Here is a 17,220-nt window from a genome sequence, read left to right on the forward strand (position 1 = left end):
TATAATAAACGATTTTTATTAAAAGTAAAAAATTTTTTTTGATAAATTCTTTATATTAATAACAATTATATTGTATTTAACTATATATGTAAACAATTTGTGGATGCAAGTAATAATAGATGTATACAAACAAAAGTAAATCAATAATCAATTTTTAGATATTGAATAATTTATTATTATTCTAACCTTAATTTTCAAATGAAATAAAATACTATTTTTTATATACGAAAACTTGCAAAAAAACTCTTGAATTTGTTCATTTATTGAAATAATTTAATAAAAATTATTTAAATTGAAGAAGAAAAAAAAATGTGAATTGTGGTTTATTAAAATGTGATATTTGCATTAATATAAAGTCACAAGGATTGTTATGGTGAACCTTTGATGAAACGTCACAGTGACAGCTGCACGTGTAAAAGCATATAACCTTATTTGAAAGTGAGGACAAAAATAAGTTGTTTTTTTTTTTGTTATAGTGATTATATGGCATATATAAATATTCAAAAATTAATTATTCTATTTCAGAAATAATTTACAAAGCAGTCGCGAATCTCTATAGAAATCAATATAATTTATTTAATATTTTTGAAAATTAGGTCATGATTTCTGATTTACTTCCATTTTGGTCAAAATATTGGTTTTATATATTAATATCACTTTTTACTTATTCATATATTTTATGGATGATACCGCGTGTAAAATCTAAATTAGAAAATGAAAAACGTAAGAAAATATGCGAAACAGAAACTACAGATAATGAAGAAGGTAAAACTACTCTTTTTTTTAAATTCACTTTTCCTTTCTAAAATTATTTTACAAAATACTTAATATATTATTAAAATTTAATTTCAGAAAAAAGTTACCTAAATGAAGAAGATGACGAACCGGCATTAAATCCAAATTTAAAACACATTCCCTATAATTATCAACGACTAAGTGAAACACAAATGCGAAAGAAAGCTCAACAATTTTTTGAAATTACTAATTCTCGAAGAACATTAAGATTTTTCAGTTCTGATCCAATTCCAAAGGATGTTATTCATAATATTATAAGAGCAGCTGGTGAGAACAAATTTAAAAAATTTCTCTATTTTGAAAATTAAAAATTTATTTTTTAAAAAAAAAATGTGCTTTAGGTACCGCTCCAAGTGGAGCACACACTGAACCTTGGACATTTGTCGTGATTACTGATTTCAATATCAAAGCAAAAATACGCGATATTGTGGAAAGGGAGGAAGAAATAAATTATAAAAAAAGAATGGGTGAAAAATGGGTAACTGATCTTAAATTTTTAAAAACAAATTGGACAAAAGAATATCTTACAACTGCCCCGTGTTTGATTCTTGTATTTAAACAAATTTATGGTATTTTGCCAAATAATGCTAAAAGAGTTCATTATTATAATGAATTAAGTGTTGCGATAGCTTGTGGAATTTTGATCACAGCTATTCAGGTAAGTTTTCTATTTTATTTTTGTCTATTTCAAAAAAAAAATGTATTTAAATTCTTTGTTTTATTTAGTATGCTGGATTAGTAACGCTTACTTCAACTCCATTAAATTGTGGTTCTGCACTTCGTTTTCTTCTAAATCGTCCTACTAATGAGAAGCTTACCTTGCTTCTTCCCGTAGGATATCCAGCCGATGATGCTACAATTCCTCTGTTACATAGAAAACCTCTCTCCGATATTCTCGTTGAAATGGATTAAGTACTTACAATTCCACCTATAATTTTATTTCATAAAATTAAAATCAAGCTTTAATTTTGATACACATCCCTTTTTTTTTAAATAAAATTAATATTTTGAAAATAATAAAATTTCCTTCTTTTTATAATATAAATAAAAAATAAATCACAATACTTTGATTTAAATATTTCCTTTACGATTCGTATGAAAATTATGTGAACACCTCCAAATATTGTCTTTTCAAGTTGTTTAAAAATCTGCAAAAAAACAAACAAATCAGCATTATAATTTGTATAAACTAATATTTATTTTAATGTTGCATACAATGTGTTAAAAATAAGCAGTATAAAAATTATGTTCGAAGAAGACATTATTAAAAATCGATTCAAACTCAAAAATTCATTTGAAATTCGCAGTAAACATTATGCAATTCCACACGATTATTTTATTACAAATCTATTTCGTATTGTATAAATTCAAACAAAAAATAAAAAAAAAAAATAAAATAAATTTAAAGTAAAGAAAAAAAAAACACGGGTTTTACAATCAGTGAGTAGAAAATATATCACCACTGTAGTAGTTTAAATTAAGTACATCTGATATATATATATATAAAATACAAAAATACTGATCTAAACAACCAAGGGCATTATGTTATTAAAAAACATAATAATTGGCAATATCGAATTAGTTTGTTATATCTATACTGCTACCATGAGCTATGTCGTTAAATGTAAAAGCTTGAGTATCATGGTACATTCAGATAAACAAAGAAGTTCTATTATGATTTTACGAGACACTTAAAGATTAATATTATCTCATCCTAGAATATCCAATGTTATTTTTTTTTTCATCTTTTCGTAGGACTCTTTTTTAGAGTTTTTTTTTTCAATCTTAGTTAGTGAAGATCTTAAGAATAGTTGTCGAAATGTAAAATATCCAATTTGTTAACCGTATTGAAGCATTTTTTTTTTGTAAAATTGTAAAATGGACCAAAAAAATCCAACTTTCTTATCTGACAAATAGATTAATTAAACGAGAACTAGGAGAGTATTGTATTTTAAGAAAAAAAAAAAAAAAATTGTAAAACTATTTTTCAGTCATTTCGATGTCTTACGATAGCATCACTCTTAAACTTTATATGATTAATATAATTAAAATTAAGTCATCAATATTAATCAATGTGTGAATATCGTTATTTAAAAATGTAAAAAAATTACTTCCAAATGATCTACGTATTTGTACAATTCGCTGCAATTAATCAAAAAAGTATCGTCATATTTTTTTTTTATTTTTTTTTTTTCTTATATAAAAGTGAGACGAAACTTTTGTTTGTAAATTGTAAATATAAATACATATTTAATCACTTGAGATCATAAATGCCTGAGATATCTAATGCACCATATTGAAAGTTCAAAAAAAAAAAAAAAAGAATGTATTGTTCAATTATCGTTGATCAACAAAATGTTTTTGCATATTGTCTATTAAATACAGAATAAAACTTAAAAATTGAGTATTTCTTAAATGGCAGAGAACATCTGAACTCTTTCAAGGGCATTAGTCAATTAGAATTATCAGATTCATTTTCACCAGAGTCTTCAAGTATGATAATATTACTCAAGTGTCAAAATATCAAAATCACTTTTCATTTAAAAAAAAAGATCTCTATATAAAATAAATTTTCCTTTTCTTTTTTAATTACTTATAAAAACAAGAATTATAAATCTTCATTTTTAAAAAAAATTTCAATAACTAAAAATTAAAATAAAATTTAATTACAAATGAAAAGAAAATTTAAAATAAAAATTAAAAAATATAACTTCTTTTGTAATATTCTATCATATTCTCGGTAATATTATCTCTAATTGTAAAACTATCAAACTCTAGTTTATTTAGCTGCTTTCAAACACAACTGGGTTTTAAAATAGCACGAGATGCCGGAAAAGCGTAAGTTCAAAATACTCTCCTAATTCAAAAGCGTCTGATTATTTCACAGCGATGGGTGGATCGTTGAACTTTTTTTTTTTTTTTTTTTTTTTTCATTGATAGAAAATCAATTCAGTCGCGTCGATGGAATTCTGCTAAACAGAGACTACACGACCAGGAGCCCTCAGGAGGAGAAGAGAGTGGTGGAGACAGACAATACATGTGGTATCCACGATCACAGTCGTCACAGAACAGCAGCTGGTCCTATTTGTTTTTTTTTTATTTCATTAATCATTTGTATTCAATATAATTCTTTTATTGTTAAATTTTTTTTCAAACACTAGTTTTGTGATACGAATTAAAAAAAAAAGCTGAATCCCTAAATAATTCTTTTTTAAAAATTTTTAATAAAAAAAAATCCAAAGTGAGAAAAATTAATTTTCGCCATATTAATATAATGAATAAATTAGATTTCTATCTTTCAATAAAATTTTCCCGGTTTTCAAACAATATTAAAATTTTTTTTTGAGAACGCCATGTATAAATATTTAAATTTAATGAAATTAAGATTAAATATTTTTTTTTCGTTATATTTAAAAATTTTTGTTACCTGCGAAATGTTTTTTTCGAAAATTATTTTGATTACTTACATCGTTGTCAGAGGTACCGCATATGGAGCAACATTTGCATTCAATACATTGCCACCTGTACTTGCGAACAGAAACGATCATGTTTGCAGTAAATTGCAAACAAGTTGGATGACCTACAACAAGAACGTACGAATATGTCATGGGATTTGTTTAGGATCGGTACGGAGGGACATTGGACGAGAAAGGTGCCAGGACATTTATCTTGTGCCGAAGAACAGTGAACTCCAAGCTATTATTTTTTTTTTTTATCATTTTCTTTACGATCAAATTTATTTGTATATCGAGTATCGAAATGAAAATCTGTTTCATTTTTTTTTTCTTGAAAAAAATTTTGAAAATTTTTTTTTTTTTTGTTCACAAAACGCGAATGTCTTTCACCTTTCCTCAGCACTAAAAACGTCCGGAATAATGAAACGCTATCATATTTCCGCACAAAGTATTTTTATTTGATAATACTTGCAATTATCTTATTATTTTTTTTTTTTATTTTTTTTTTGATGTTGCCTTTTGAACATACCGTTATTATTATTATTTGGAGTAATAGGTGGTAAGTAATAGCAGGGCGTACCTTGGAATAGTTCACGTTCTTTCTTGCGCAGCACAATATAAACGTCGCAGATCAGCTCTCTCTCTCCCTCTCTCGCATTCATCATTATCATATCACACTTTCACATATATATGTAATTCAAAAATTATTTTTGCTTAAACACTAGAGTTCATAAGCCTCACGTGTGTAATTACAAATTATCTAATAACAAGTCAATGTCATATACATATAACAATGAGGAACTATCTGCATGCTTTCATATTATACCATGTGAATTTCTATTTTATCTATTTTATATTTATTTTTTTTTTAAAGAAATTAATTTTTTTTTAAAATACTGTTTTTCATTCTCACGCAAGTTCTTTTTAGCATTAGAGATTAAAAAATAATAATAAGCAAATTATTATTATCAGTGCATCAAAGAGAAATCAATTCTCTTTATCAAAATAAAAAAATCTAATAAATGAATCTAAGGACTTTTATAATCAATAAAGCAAATAACTTGTTAATAATTTCCAGTCTCACAGAATCACTTAAAGCGTTTAAAATTGTACACTTAAAATTATTCATATAGCTTAAAAAATAATGCAACATAAACAAATGCTTTTTTTCTTATTACTTTCTCTTAATTTAATGGTTGAACACAACGATTTGGTTCGATTTCCTATTATTTTATTTTTAAAATGTTTTCTCCGAATTTATCAAAACACGATTTTTTCAAAGACAATCCCGTTTTTTGTACTCAAAAAATTTTTTTTAAACATTCATATCTCGGCATTTTTTTTTTTTTTCATCAAAAATCAAAATCTCTATGTAATAATTATATCAGAGTGATATGGTATATAATTATCTAAAAATTTTATGTATTTAAAATAATATATTTTTTTTTTTCGTGAAACTCAGTTACACGCGATACAAGTTTCTCTATTATATGCTATAAATATTGAAATCTTAATTTATCGTGAATTAAAAAATCTTATTTTTACTTTTCTTAGCAATGGTCGTAAAAGATTGGAAAAAAGTTTCTTGTCATGGTCCTTACAAATATGAGTTTTTTGCAGATAGTTGAAAAATTGAAACAAGAATCTAAATCACAGAGTACAAACAGATTGTAAAAAAAAAACTGAATGTACGAATAAAATATCAGTCTCTTAAATAAACAATAGTTTTTCGAATATTTACTGAACAGATAGAAAAGAAAAGAAAAATAAAATATTTTTTTTTTTTTTCTGTGCAACTACATTTCAAACTCGAGTGTGTATGTATTTTTGTACATATATAAGTATCAATATTCTGTTATAAAGAGTATATAAAAAAAAGGATTTATTCTATCGGACCCTCGGGGCTCTTTTGATTACGATTGAAATTTTATTTTATTCACGTTATGGAAAAAAGTTTTAATACACGATCCATAAAAAACAGAGGAAATGTTTTTAATATATATATATATATTTTTTTATCATTTGTAAACGATCCTCTTTTTTTCAGAATATGGCATTTTTTTTTACAAGCCACAAGCATTACTTTTTTAGAAGATTCTTTTTTAAATCAAAATATCTATTTTCTATAGTTTACGTTTAAATATTGTCAGGCTTTGTTTTAAAAAGCAAACATCAATTTTTTTTTTTATATATGATTTTGATTTTTATACAGAACTCTTTGAGATCTTTGAAATATTCTCGTTATTTTTTGTTTTTGAAGATAAAAAAAAAAAAAATCTTTGCAAATAAAAATATTTATATGCAATAATTCTACACGTGAATAGATAAAATTTGTATTTCAAGACTGAAATTTGATATCAAATTTATATACGTGCAAAATCTATTGATTGTATATCAATTTAAAAAATTTACTTTTATTTTCTATTAAAATAACTGATATATTTTTTTTTGTTTGAATACCAAGTATAAAATTGGGCTAGATTAAAGTGTTTTAAATATTAATTTCTATATTTATACAAGATATAATAAAATCTTAATCGATATCATTAGAGATTTATCCCGAACATAAATGCTAGCCTTTTACCATTTTAGGAGTTTTTAAATGGTAAAAGTGGAGTGTCAATGGATTATTTTAGAAGACTCGACAGTGGAAGAAAACGAGACTAATTATCGTGTTTGATTAATTATAAATTGCAAACAGTGCTTTTTCTAGATAAATCACTTTTCGCTAAATTTTATAAAGTTTATGCTTCTTTTTTTTTTAAACGACTAATAAATACTTATAATACAAACTTATGAAAACAAGTTAACACGAAGTATTTAATATTAATTTAATTAATAGGATAAATATAATGCCCAGCTTTCAGCAAATTAGCATAAACTATATAAAACTGTCGGAGCTCCTTGAATGCAAAATTGGAAATAGCAAATTTGCTAAATCGACTAATGATTATAGTTATAAAGTATAAATCTATACAGAAATTTTTTTTTTCTAAACAGAGTTTAAAGAGAATTTTAGAGCTTTCAAAAGAAAACTAATAATTAATTCTAAGAATTTTTTTTAAGATTTTGATTCTAAATTAATTATATGAAGCTCTAACTGAAAAATCCTATCATTCAAATAACAATATTAACGTCCAATATTGTTGACGTTATTTTCTTTTTTAATAAAATCATATTTTCGTAGAGAATCACAAATTTAATCACTAGAAATTAGATTAAATTTTTATTATAAATAAAAAAAAATGATTTTTTTTTTTGCTCATTAGAAGATCATTTAGATAAATATTCTTTTAAATTAATTACGAGATAAATTATTTAATAGTGGAAAATAAGTCAAATTCATCTTTTTCAACAAGCGTTCCCAAGTGATACTGTTTAATAGGAATTTTCTTTTTTTAAAAAAGAAAATTGCAATTAATTTAAATGAAAATAACAGGTAATTCCTATTACTCAGATACAAGTTGCATTATTGACAAATGATGTTTTGATATTAACAACCACTCTATAGGTAAAATTCATAATCATTTTTTCGAAATGCAGATTATTGCGTATTATTTTCGATTTTGCCTATCATCTACAAAATATGTAGGTATTCAACTAACGGTGGTTTTTTTTTCAATATGAAAAATAATACTTGAAAAATTATTAAATTTCTTAATAAAACAATATTCTATGGGAAAATTTATAAAATTCCACCGAAAGTTTCCTATAAAATAGATTAATGGAAACCAATAAATTTTTATTTATCTACAAATGAATTAAAAAATAACTATTTTGAGAAATTTTCATCTTAATGATCTTTAAATTATGGAAATATTTTGGTTTCCATTTTTCCTTCTCTCTAAAATTATAACGATTTTGATCGACGATTTAAAAGAAGAAAAAAAATGAAATTTTTAATTGTGATTCGCTTTGCGCGTGTATTTGCGCTTGACTTTTTCCTCTAGCTTACCTGAACGGCCACAATCACTGCAGGAGACAAGTTCTTCGGATCCACCGGTTTTCTTGTTTTCCCTGGCATCGCCGAGGCAGAAGTCACAATAAGGCGATGGCTGTGCTGATTTGCCAATTTTTTTCTCTGGACCTCCTGGCGTTGGTGGTCCTCCTCCTTCGATTTTCATTGAGGCTTGCATTGAGTCAATGATTCCAGGCGATGGTGCAGTTGGTGGGAAATCGTCCTTAGAAGCTGAGACAGTAGGTGAAGCTGGAGCTGTGTTCATCGGAAGCGGAGGCAGCGGTTGCTGCTGCTGCTGCTGAGGCTGAGGCGGTGCCCCCGCAGCAGGTGTAGCAGGTGCTGCGGGAGAGGGAGTCGAGGTACTTGAGGAAGCAGTGTTCTGACGACCCCGACGTGTACCACCTAATCACAAACCGACCACATACCCAGTTGCGCTTTGCGTAACTAGCCAACAATCATGCACACTGACTAACATAACACTTCTTTTATCTCATTTTTTCAACTTCAATCAAGAAATAATTTATCCCGTCTCATGAATTTGTCTTTAATTATATATTTTTGATATTAATTAAAATTTCATTTTTAATAAAAAATTTATTCCTTTTTTTTAAAAATTAGTTTCATTTTAAAAAAATTCCCAAAGTTGAAAAATATTAATATTTCTTCATGAAAGAATACGTTTATTTTTATTGATTTCAATTTTTTAATTATTAAATATTAAAACATTTTCAAAACCTACTTATTTTTAACACTAAAATTTTATATTGAAATCTAATTAAAGAAAACTGAAAAAAATACGATCATAAATTAAAAAAAAAGCTCATGAAACGAGATAAATTATACAATGACAAAAAAAATATTAACTTGTATGAATAATAAATTAAATAGAAAATAAAACAATGAAAAAAAAAAGATAAAAATAATAGACTAATAAAATTGAATGGCGTGCATTTCATCAATACAATCCATCACCAATAGCCAAACTCAAAGTACAGCATTCCATTTTCTGCTTGAAAAACAGGCAAAATAAATTGCGATGCAAATGTATTCAATTCTACTATAGACACTTGTATATATAATATATATAGTTTCAAGATTGTAATATTATATTCAGCAAAAGATTTAATATAGTTTTTGTTTGTTTTTTTTTTTTTTTTATCTTTTCAGCAAATTAAAAAAAAGATCAGATCAAACTCACATATATATATTACTTAGTAAGCTTCAAAATTATATATATTAACGCGATTAAAAAAAAATGTCATGCTGCAGAAATTTGTAAGAGACTATTGAGTCACACACATACCAAACACTCGCGCATCAAGAGTATTCAAAATACATTGATTAATTAAAAAAGGATCAAGATGGGTGTATTTGCTTTTCTGTAGAATATGAAAAAAAAGTGCTGCATGCTGTAAAAAATTACTGAAAAGTATACAAACGACTTTTATCCGAAAACTGAGACAGCTGCCAAAATTAATATAAAAAGACGTATTCCGTTTTAGTTTATTTTTTCTTTAAATAAAAAAAATTAATTTTTTTTTCAAACAAATCTTATAATAAAAATGTATGCAAATTATATGAAAGCTGAGACAACAGTATACGGGAAAAAAAAACATTAATGAGAAAAAATTCAATTAGATTCATAATTTAAAACACTTAAATTCAAGATTTAAATTTTGGGATAATTTTTAAAAAAGAAAATATTGAATTTTTTAATCTTTAATTTTTTATTGAAAATTTAAATATTTCATTTAAATTTACTATCATTAAACAAATATAATGTTTTGAATTTAAATGTTTTAAAAAGAAGATAATGTTGAAAATGAAAAGCATGCAAATTGAAAAAAATATCTCAAATTGTAAAACATTCAAATTCAAATGAGGAAATATCGTAAAAAATATTTATTAATAATATAATTTTTAAATGTAATCACTGTAGTCTCAGTTTAAAATAAATTACATAAAATGGAAATAGAAAACTAAAATTCTGACAGATGAAAAATTATTGATTATTTAACACTTTTCAGTTAGTTTACAAAATATTTTAAAAAACTGAAAAAAATACTGGTTGTAAACTTTTAGAAAATAATAAAGGAGAGCAGAATAATAGTAATTAATATTTTTATAAAATTGAATTTTTATAATTTAAAATTATTAAATAAATTAATTCATATTATAACTATTAATCTTTTAAATTAGATTTTAAATTATCTTTATCTAATAATTTTTAATAAACTAAATAAATTAAAATCGTTATTATAGAATTAAAAATTAAAAAAATACGAGTCACAGTGGTTTGTAAATAATTGAATGAAATAAAAAGGAATATTTAAAAATATTTATTGCATAAAATTTTTTAATTCAATATTTAATAACAATAAATTATTTTTACCCTCCGTTTTTTTAAAATTAATTGCATTTTAGAATTTTAAAAATTCTATTCCGATGGAATATTTAAAAATTTATTCTTTGAATTATTAAACAAATTTATCAGCAAATGTTCAATTTTTTTGGTTCTGTTTATAAACCACTTTGACTCGTATTTGTAAAAAAAAACACAATTTTTAAAATTACTACATATTTTCTTTCATTTACAATTATTACAATTCACACCGTGTGAAGAAAAATTAATAACAAACAAAAATATTAGAATAATTTTCTACAAAAGAGAAAAATAAAATAAAAATTATACAGCTCTCCTATATATAAAAAAAAAATTATTTTTACAAAAAGATAACTAGCAAGAAATGCAAGCACACATGTTCTACAGAATCGACTAGATTGGAAAAATTTAGGTAAAAAAGAAAGAGTCGCATGAGCAGGATAAATATGTATATAAAAATGAAAATTGGAAATATAAAGTTTGGAATTTAAAGGAAAATGGAGCTCTGGCTCAGAAAAAAAGAGGGTGATAGGTGATGATAATAATGATATTAATGAATGGTGGTGGTTTTGGTGAGTGAGAAAATTGAGCTGATTTTGAGGCTCCAACCTGACTGGTCCGAAACAGCGGCGTCTGCTGTGCTCCGAGATTCAACATCAGCAGGACTGGGACTTAGTTCCTTAGCAAGATCACCGGAGGAAGTAGAGTGGGAATGACCGTAATGGTAGACCAGACCAGGTCTGGTTTTATACCGTGCGCTGCATACTGCAAAAGTGCAAATACTGTTTTCCCGCAAACCACCTAATGCAACGTTTATCGTAAAAAAAGTTTTTCAAATAAAGGGGGTATGGGGGGGGGGAGACAACGTTTGGGAGGAAATCGGTGGATGAGTGTCAAGAGGTTAAGGAAAGCATTTTCACACCTTCCGCACTAGAGCACATCCCTATCCACCTAAAGTTATCTATATGTATATGTGGACAAGCAGTGAAGGAGTTCCAGCCCAAAAAGCAAAACTAATACGATGCAATGCTCGATGCTCGAATACACCTACAGTATATAATATCAGCTCGCTACAGAGTGAGCCAAGGACATTCTTGCTCTGTATGGTTATTGGCAGGTATCAATTATAGTCTGAAGATATTTGATTCAATGTGAATTTACCTCTTTCAATTATTATTATTTTTTTTTTTTAATTAATCGCTTTCAAAAAAGGGCGAAAATCAATTTTTAAATATTTATAATTAAGCAAAAAAAAAAAGAAAACCAAATTTCTTCAGATTTACTGCTAATCTAACAGGAGCGTTTGGGAAGAAGTAAAAAGATTGCAGGCACATTCGAGTTAATCTAAAGACTCTATCTTTTTAAAATTTAATCATACACTCAGAAATGACCATTATACTAATTTTGAAAATTTTAATTATGAAAAAATCAATTTGATAAACAAAAAAACTAAACGTTTGCATCGTATTAAATATTTTCTTAATTTCCATTTTATTTCAAACTTTTTTTTACGACTTTGTGCAAAAAAATTTAATTGGAATTTTTTTTTTCAATTTATAAAAAAAAATGCAATAATGATCATTCCTTGACTAAAAAAAAAAGCTCTCGATAAAATGCAAAAAGTGTCTAAGTCTTTGAAAATCAACTTCTACGATGGTTACTGTTGATCGATTACGCATCACTTTGAATATAATAATTAAATAATTTATTTAATGCAATTTAACTCTCTTATTTATATAATATTCTTTGAGAACTACGTCTAATACGTAGAGATTGTAAAAATATAATTATATATATATTTGTATATATATTAGAACAACAATAAAAACTCCTTTAACGCAGTGCGTTTTTTTTTTTTGTGGCTTAATTTGGATCATTGAATGGTCGAGTTATAACAAAGTCTTTTTTTTTCTTTTTGTGATGGAAAATAAATAATAAAGTGTTCATTTGTAGTTGTATCTATGGTTGAACTTACGGTCACAAACGAATGGTTTATCAGCATCTGTGGCATCGTAGTTAGCCTTCTTACGACCTCTGCCGCCTCCCTATTTGTAAAATAATCATTAAATAAGTTTAATTAAACGAAATAAAATTTTTAAAAAAATAAATATCTTTTTGAAAAAGTTTTCGTTTGTTCTCAAATTTTTTGAAATATTAAGAAACTACCTTTGTCCTCTTCGGTCCTGGACTATCGACTGCTGGAGGATGACTCCTACTTGGATGATGTCCGCCACCTCGTGGTTTTCTTCGTTTTCGTTTACTGCTATAGCTTTCTTCATAATCAAAGTCACTATCTGGATCAGGTTCATCAAAGGCCTCCATATCTAACATGTCTTGTTCATCGTAATACCAACCATCTTTGCTATGCTCATCTGTTCAAATAACATGAAAATATTAATTTCCATCGAAATTTATCAAATTGATTCATATTTTCGTATCTTTAAATAGAAAAAAAAAGAATTTCCACTTTAAGCTATTTTAAAAAATTTCTCCCCAAAAGATTTTTAACAAAGAAATTATTCTTCCCCCCTAAGTTTACCTTTGAGTGCTAAAGATTCTTTACTGTCATCATTGAGGCCAGAGGTGATTTCTACATGTTCAATTCCATCATCAATGTCACCTCTCACTCGTTTTGGATGAAGGTAATGCATGAGATATTGACGTCGTTTTTTCCTCCATCGTTTGCTTGGATATGTGTAAATTTGGCCATGTAAAAGCCCAGGTATTCGTTCTCTCGCAGACATGAACAGCGCAGAATGATTCTGTGCCACACCTGTTAAATAATAATAATAATAATAATAATAATAATAATAATTTTAGAAAAAATTGTAAACATTTAACAAAACTAATTTTAAAAAAATATTTTTTATTTCCAGTTAATAACAATTTTTTTTCATTCAAATAAATAATTGTAAGCATCTATGGAGGTCACTGCCCTCTTATTGATTTTCCCCTCCATGAGTACATATATATATATAGAGCACTTTTCTAAATTTTTTTACATTCTTTCAAAATAAAAATCGTGAACGCAGCTTTTGAAAAATATTAAAAATTTCCAAATTTTAAAGAAAGAAAAAAAAAAGAAATGTCAAAATCCCCCTTAAATTGAATAATAAATCTAATTTTAAAAAGGTTAGGAAAAATTGAGTTATTTAAAAAAAAATTTAAATATTCAGTTTAGTTACCTGTCTGTGAGTCTAGAAAAGGCATTCGTAGTCTCCGTTCCCTGCATAGTCTTGTGTTGTAATTAGAAGAGTTCTCAATGGCTTCCCTGTACGCAGTGTCGTTGAGAAAACTGAAATCAATGAATTTGACGTTACAAGAAACACTGATGATGAAAATACACATTCAATAAATAAAATAGTGACATACCTTTCTATTTTTCCTAAATTTGACTCATTCACTACTTGAATAATGGAATGAACACTCGGTGGAATCGATACAGCCATCATTTTTGCTAACAATCATCCATACTTGGCTTTGGATGTCCGAGGGATGTGGCTTCTTTCGGAAGTTGCTCCTTGTTCCCAGCAGCAGCGCCGCCAATATGAAAACGTTAAATTAAACACGATTACCAACTTAAAATTTTATATATATAAAAAAATAACATATGTCAAATTTGAAAATATATTTTTTTATATTACAATTTCAATTTTAAAATATATTTTATTTTATTTAATTTAAATTATAATTTAATTTATTTTATTTTATTTAAATTATAATTTAATTTATTTTGAGGTTTATTACACATTTAAAAAATTGTATTTAAATTTTGTTTATTTATAATATTCGAAAACAATAATTATTTATTTACTTAAATATTAAGTTAAGAATGTATTTATGATTTGTTTTTAATCGCTTTTGAAGTTTTTATATAATATATAAAATTATTTTAAAAAATTGTAATATTATATTTTTGATTTAATTTTTCAATATTATGAAAATAATGTCATGAAAATAATTTGTAAATAAAAATTTCGCTTTAAGTGAGCGCCCCTGACAAGATGCAACCAATTATACGTGCTTGTTACTAGTGTTAACAGTGAAAATTCTAAATATATTTTAAATTAATAACAAATTTATTTATTTAAAAAAGACGATAATAAATAATGCCAATTCCACACTGAAAAAAAAAATTTATTTGATTTAAATACCGGTGTATTTGGTTATTATCAAATAAATATTTACTTGAATCAAATATATAGTATTTTACTCAAATATTTCAGTATTTGAAGCAAATACCATTTATTTGATTCAAATAAGAAATATTTGATTCAAGTAAATATTTATTTGATAATAACCAAATACACCGGAATTTGAATTTTTTTTTCAGTGCACAATATTATAAAATCAAATTCTCTTTGATGACCAGAAAAGAATAAAAAAAAAGTTTTAAATAAACAATTTTTCCATATATTTTTTTTTTCTGAGCTTAACGTTTGAGGTAGAATATCATTTCTGAAAATACGTGATTTTTTCAACTCGTTTCGTTTGGGTTACTCTGAACCACTGGAACACATAAAGGGAGTGCTAATTAAGCTAATGAAATAAGCGTCACTCAGAGAGTCTTTGTTTTTATTTATTTATTTTTTTTTTTAAAAAAACTTTTTTCCTAGGAAAAGAGAGAATACAAAATGCAGAAAATATTAATGTGAATTCTCATGATACACCATAAAGTAGGAAAAAGAGTGTTTCATTCAAAATCCATCCGGCGGATACAATAAAATAATAAACAACTACTTTTATTCGTCATAAAATCTTTTGTCATTATTTTCACAAAAAAAAAATATCGATTTTATAAAAAAATGATTTAAACAAAAACAGATTTATTTAATTTGTGTAAAAAAAAATCTTTAGAGAAGAAATAAAGGTTGAAAAAATATTGTTTTGATAATAGCACTCTTTGGAGTTTGAGGACAATTGTAATCAATAGGAAATAATCCCATGGTGGCCCTTGAAATAAAAGTTAGAAAAACACTTCGTGTTAAAATTGAATCTTATCTCGAGAGAGAGTCGTCTATCGAAAGAATCTAATTGACTTTAATTCGCTTCATCTGATTACCGCGTTCTTCCGTCTAAAACCTGGATTTTCTGAGGATTTACCAAGTGCATTTGATAATCTTATATCAAGAATCTACATCCTTTTATCGATTTTACTCATCTTGCACTTCCTGATTGAAGCAAGGAGTTTTTTTTTTTTAAATTCTTATTCAATATTATGATGATTTTACAACAAAAATAGGTTTTTTAAAATTATTTTATCAATTTTTTTTTCCTTTTAATATTAATTTACTAATTATAATAGATGAAAATTTTATAGATTATCTGTTGAAAATAGTAATATGATTCGTGAAATAGAAACGAAAAAACAGAAACTTGGCCTGGCTCCCAGTTAACAAGAAGAAAATATTAAAATTTGAAAAACTATTTACGATTTTAAAACATTTCATTAAATTGTTCACAATATCCCTTGATTAATTATTATACACCTTGATTATATATCGTACTTATAATTATGTACTGATATTAATTGAAAATTAATTTTATCACCGACTTATCTCTCTCATGACCCATATTTGATTAATTCTATTATTAATCTATTATCTCATCAATCATTTTTATACAAGACTAAGAAAAAGTTAAAAAAAAAACCAAATAAATAATTAATTACCCAATTAAAAGAATTTTACAAATGATCCACAGATTATCATTTGGTAAAAACGATTTGTATATACGATTCATCAAACCGCAGTGGGTATATATTTTATATTAATGTGTTTTATATAAAAATACTTTCAATATAATTTAAAAAAAAAAAAATTCTTTGAAGCTATTAAAGAGTTTTTAATGATGAGAATTTTGTAAAAATTAAATTTCCAATTAATTTATAATATAAAAATTGTATTTTTAATATAACGATTTAAAAAATAAAATCCTAGCGATAATATAAATCACATTTATATTAAATTACTTTTACACAAAGCAATAAAAAGAAAAAAAAACATATACAGAAATCGTTTATGTAAAACTTGGAAAATTCATGTAACGTGTAACACATTTCACACTGGAATTTCTATTAAATTTAAGTCAATTTAATTTAATTTTATCACAGTATGTTATACAGGTATATTTGATTGATTGAAATATGGTGATTTACCATTTTATGAAATCATGAAAGGCCTGTGGGCAACGTATAGCCGAACATTTTCAATGCAAATGACACATTGAAATCATACCCGGAGGAATGGGGTATATATATATATAGTTGGACGGACGGAAGTGGGTGAGTGTATCTGCCCTAGCGCAATCAATCGATCTATGATGGGTTATTAATTACCTATCTTCCCACATCGACGATCAAACTACCCTCAAGGGACATTGGTCGACACGAATATTACATTATCCTTTCCATAGGATCTGTTAACAGATTTTAATATTATCCTACTTCCGGTCTCCTTCCCTCACCCACTAATTTTTTTTTCTCTTTCTTAATTAACATTTGTTTCCATCGAATTGAAAATTTCATTAGAGATTTAGGAACGTGCCAGAAGATAGCAACGCCATTTCGTTTTTTTGTGCTAATTTGTGCCGCAAAAAGTTTTTTGAAAAAATCAAAATTATGGGGCAAA

At 25.8% G+C, this 17,220-nt stretch overlaps 3 protein-coding genes across 9 annotated transcripts in view; 2 read left to right on the top strand and 1 right to left on the bottom strand.

The window, feature by feature from the left end:
- The window catches only part of LOC127284505 (merozoite surface antigen 2-like), a 51,321-nt gene that overhangs the window by 23,184 nt on the left and 10,917 nt on the right, over nucleotides 1-17,220 (top strand). The gene's annotated exons all lie outside the window — the stretch shown is intronic.
- On the top strand, nucleotides 114-3,726 carry LOC127284506 (iodotyrosine deiodinase). Of its 2 annotated transcripts, XM_051309963.1 has the most exons (5): nucleotides 114-438; nucleotides 526-765; nucleotides 853-1,062; nucleotides 1,137-1,453; nucleotides 1,522-3,726. In XM_051309963.1, the coding sequence occupies exons 2-5, from the start codon at nucleotides 600-602 to the stop codon at nucleotides 1,705-1,707; spliced, it is 879 nt and encodes a 292-aa protein (XP_051165920.1). In that variant the 5' UTR covers nucleotides 114-438; nucleotides 526-599; the 3' UTR covers nucleotides 1,708-3,726. The 2 variants fall into 2 exon arrangements, with proteins under 2 accessions (XP_051165920.1, XP_051165921.1); XM_051309964.1 differs by lacking the exon at nucleotides 114-438 and having other exon boundaries at nucleotides 453-765.
- LOC127284504 (zinc finger protein ubi-d4 A) lies at nucleotides 2,752-14,131 on the bottom strand. Of its 6 annotated transcripts, none has more exons than XM_051309954.1 (9): nucleotides 13,964-14,131; nucleotides 13,777-13,886; nucleotides 13,131-13,364; nucleotides 12,758-12,963; nucleotides 12,567-12,636; nucleotides 11,201-11,356; nucleotides 8,206-8,610; nucleotides 4,263-4,375; nucleotides 2,752-3,876 (listed from the first exon to the last, which is right to left on the bottom strand). In XM_051309954.1, exons 1-9 carry the CDS (start codon nucleotides 14,041-14,043, stop codon nucleotides 3,745-3,747), a joined length of 1,506 nt encoding a protein of 501 aa, XP_051165911.1. In that variant the 5' UTR covers nucleotides 14,044-14,131; the 3' UTR covers nucleotides 2,752-3,744. The 6 variants fall into 6 exon arrangements, with proteins under 6 accessions (XP_051165911.1, XP_051165913.1, XP_051165912.1 ...); XM_051309956.1 differs by having other exon boundaries at nucleotides 8,206-8,439; nucleotides 11,201-11,392; XM_051309955.1 differs by having other exon boundaries at nucleotides 8,206-8,547; nucleotides 11,201-11,392.

Source organism: Leptopilina boulardi, unplaced genomic scaffold (assembly GCF_019393585.1).
Source record: "Leptopilina boulardi isolate dan_hultmark-lab unplaced genomic scaffold, ZJU_Lbou_2.1 LbouV2_325, whole genome shotgun sequence".
Classification (NCBI taxonomy): Eukaryota; Metazoa; Arthropoda; class Insecta; order Hymenoptera; family Figitidae; genus Leptopilina; species Leptopilina boulardi.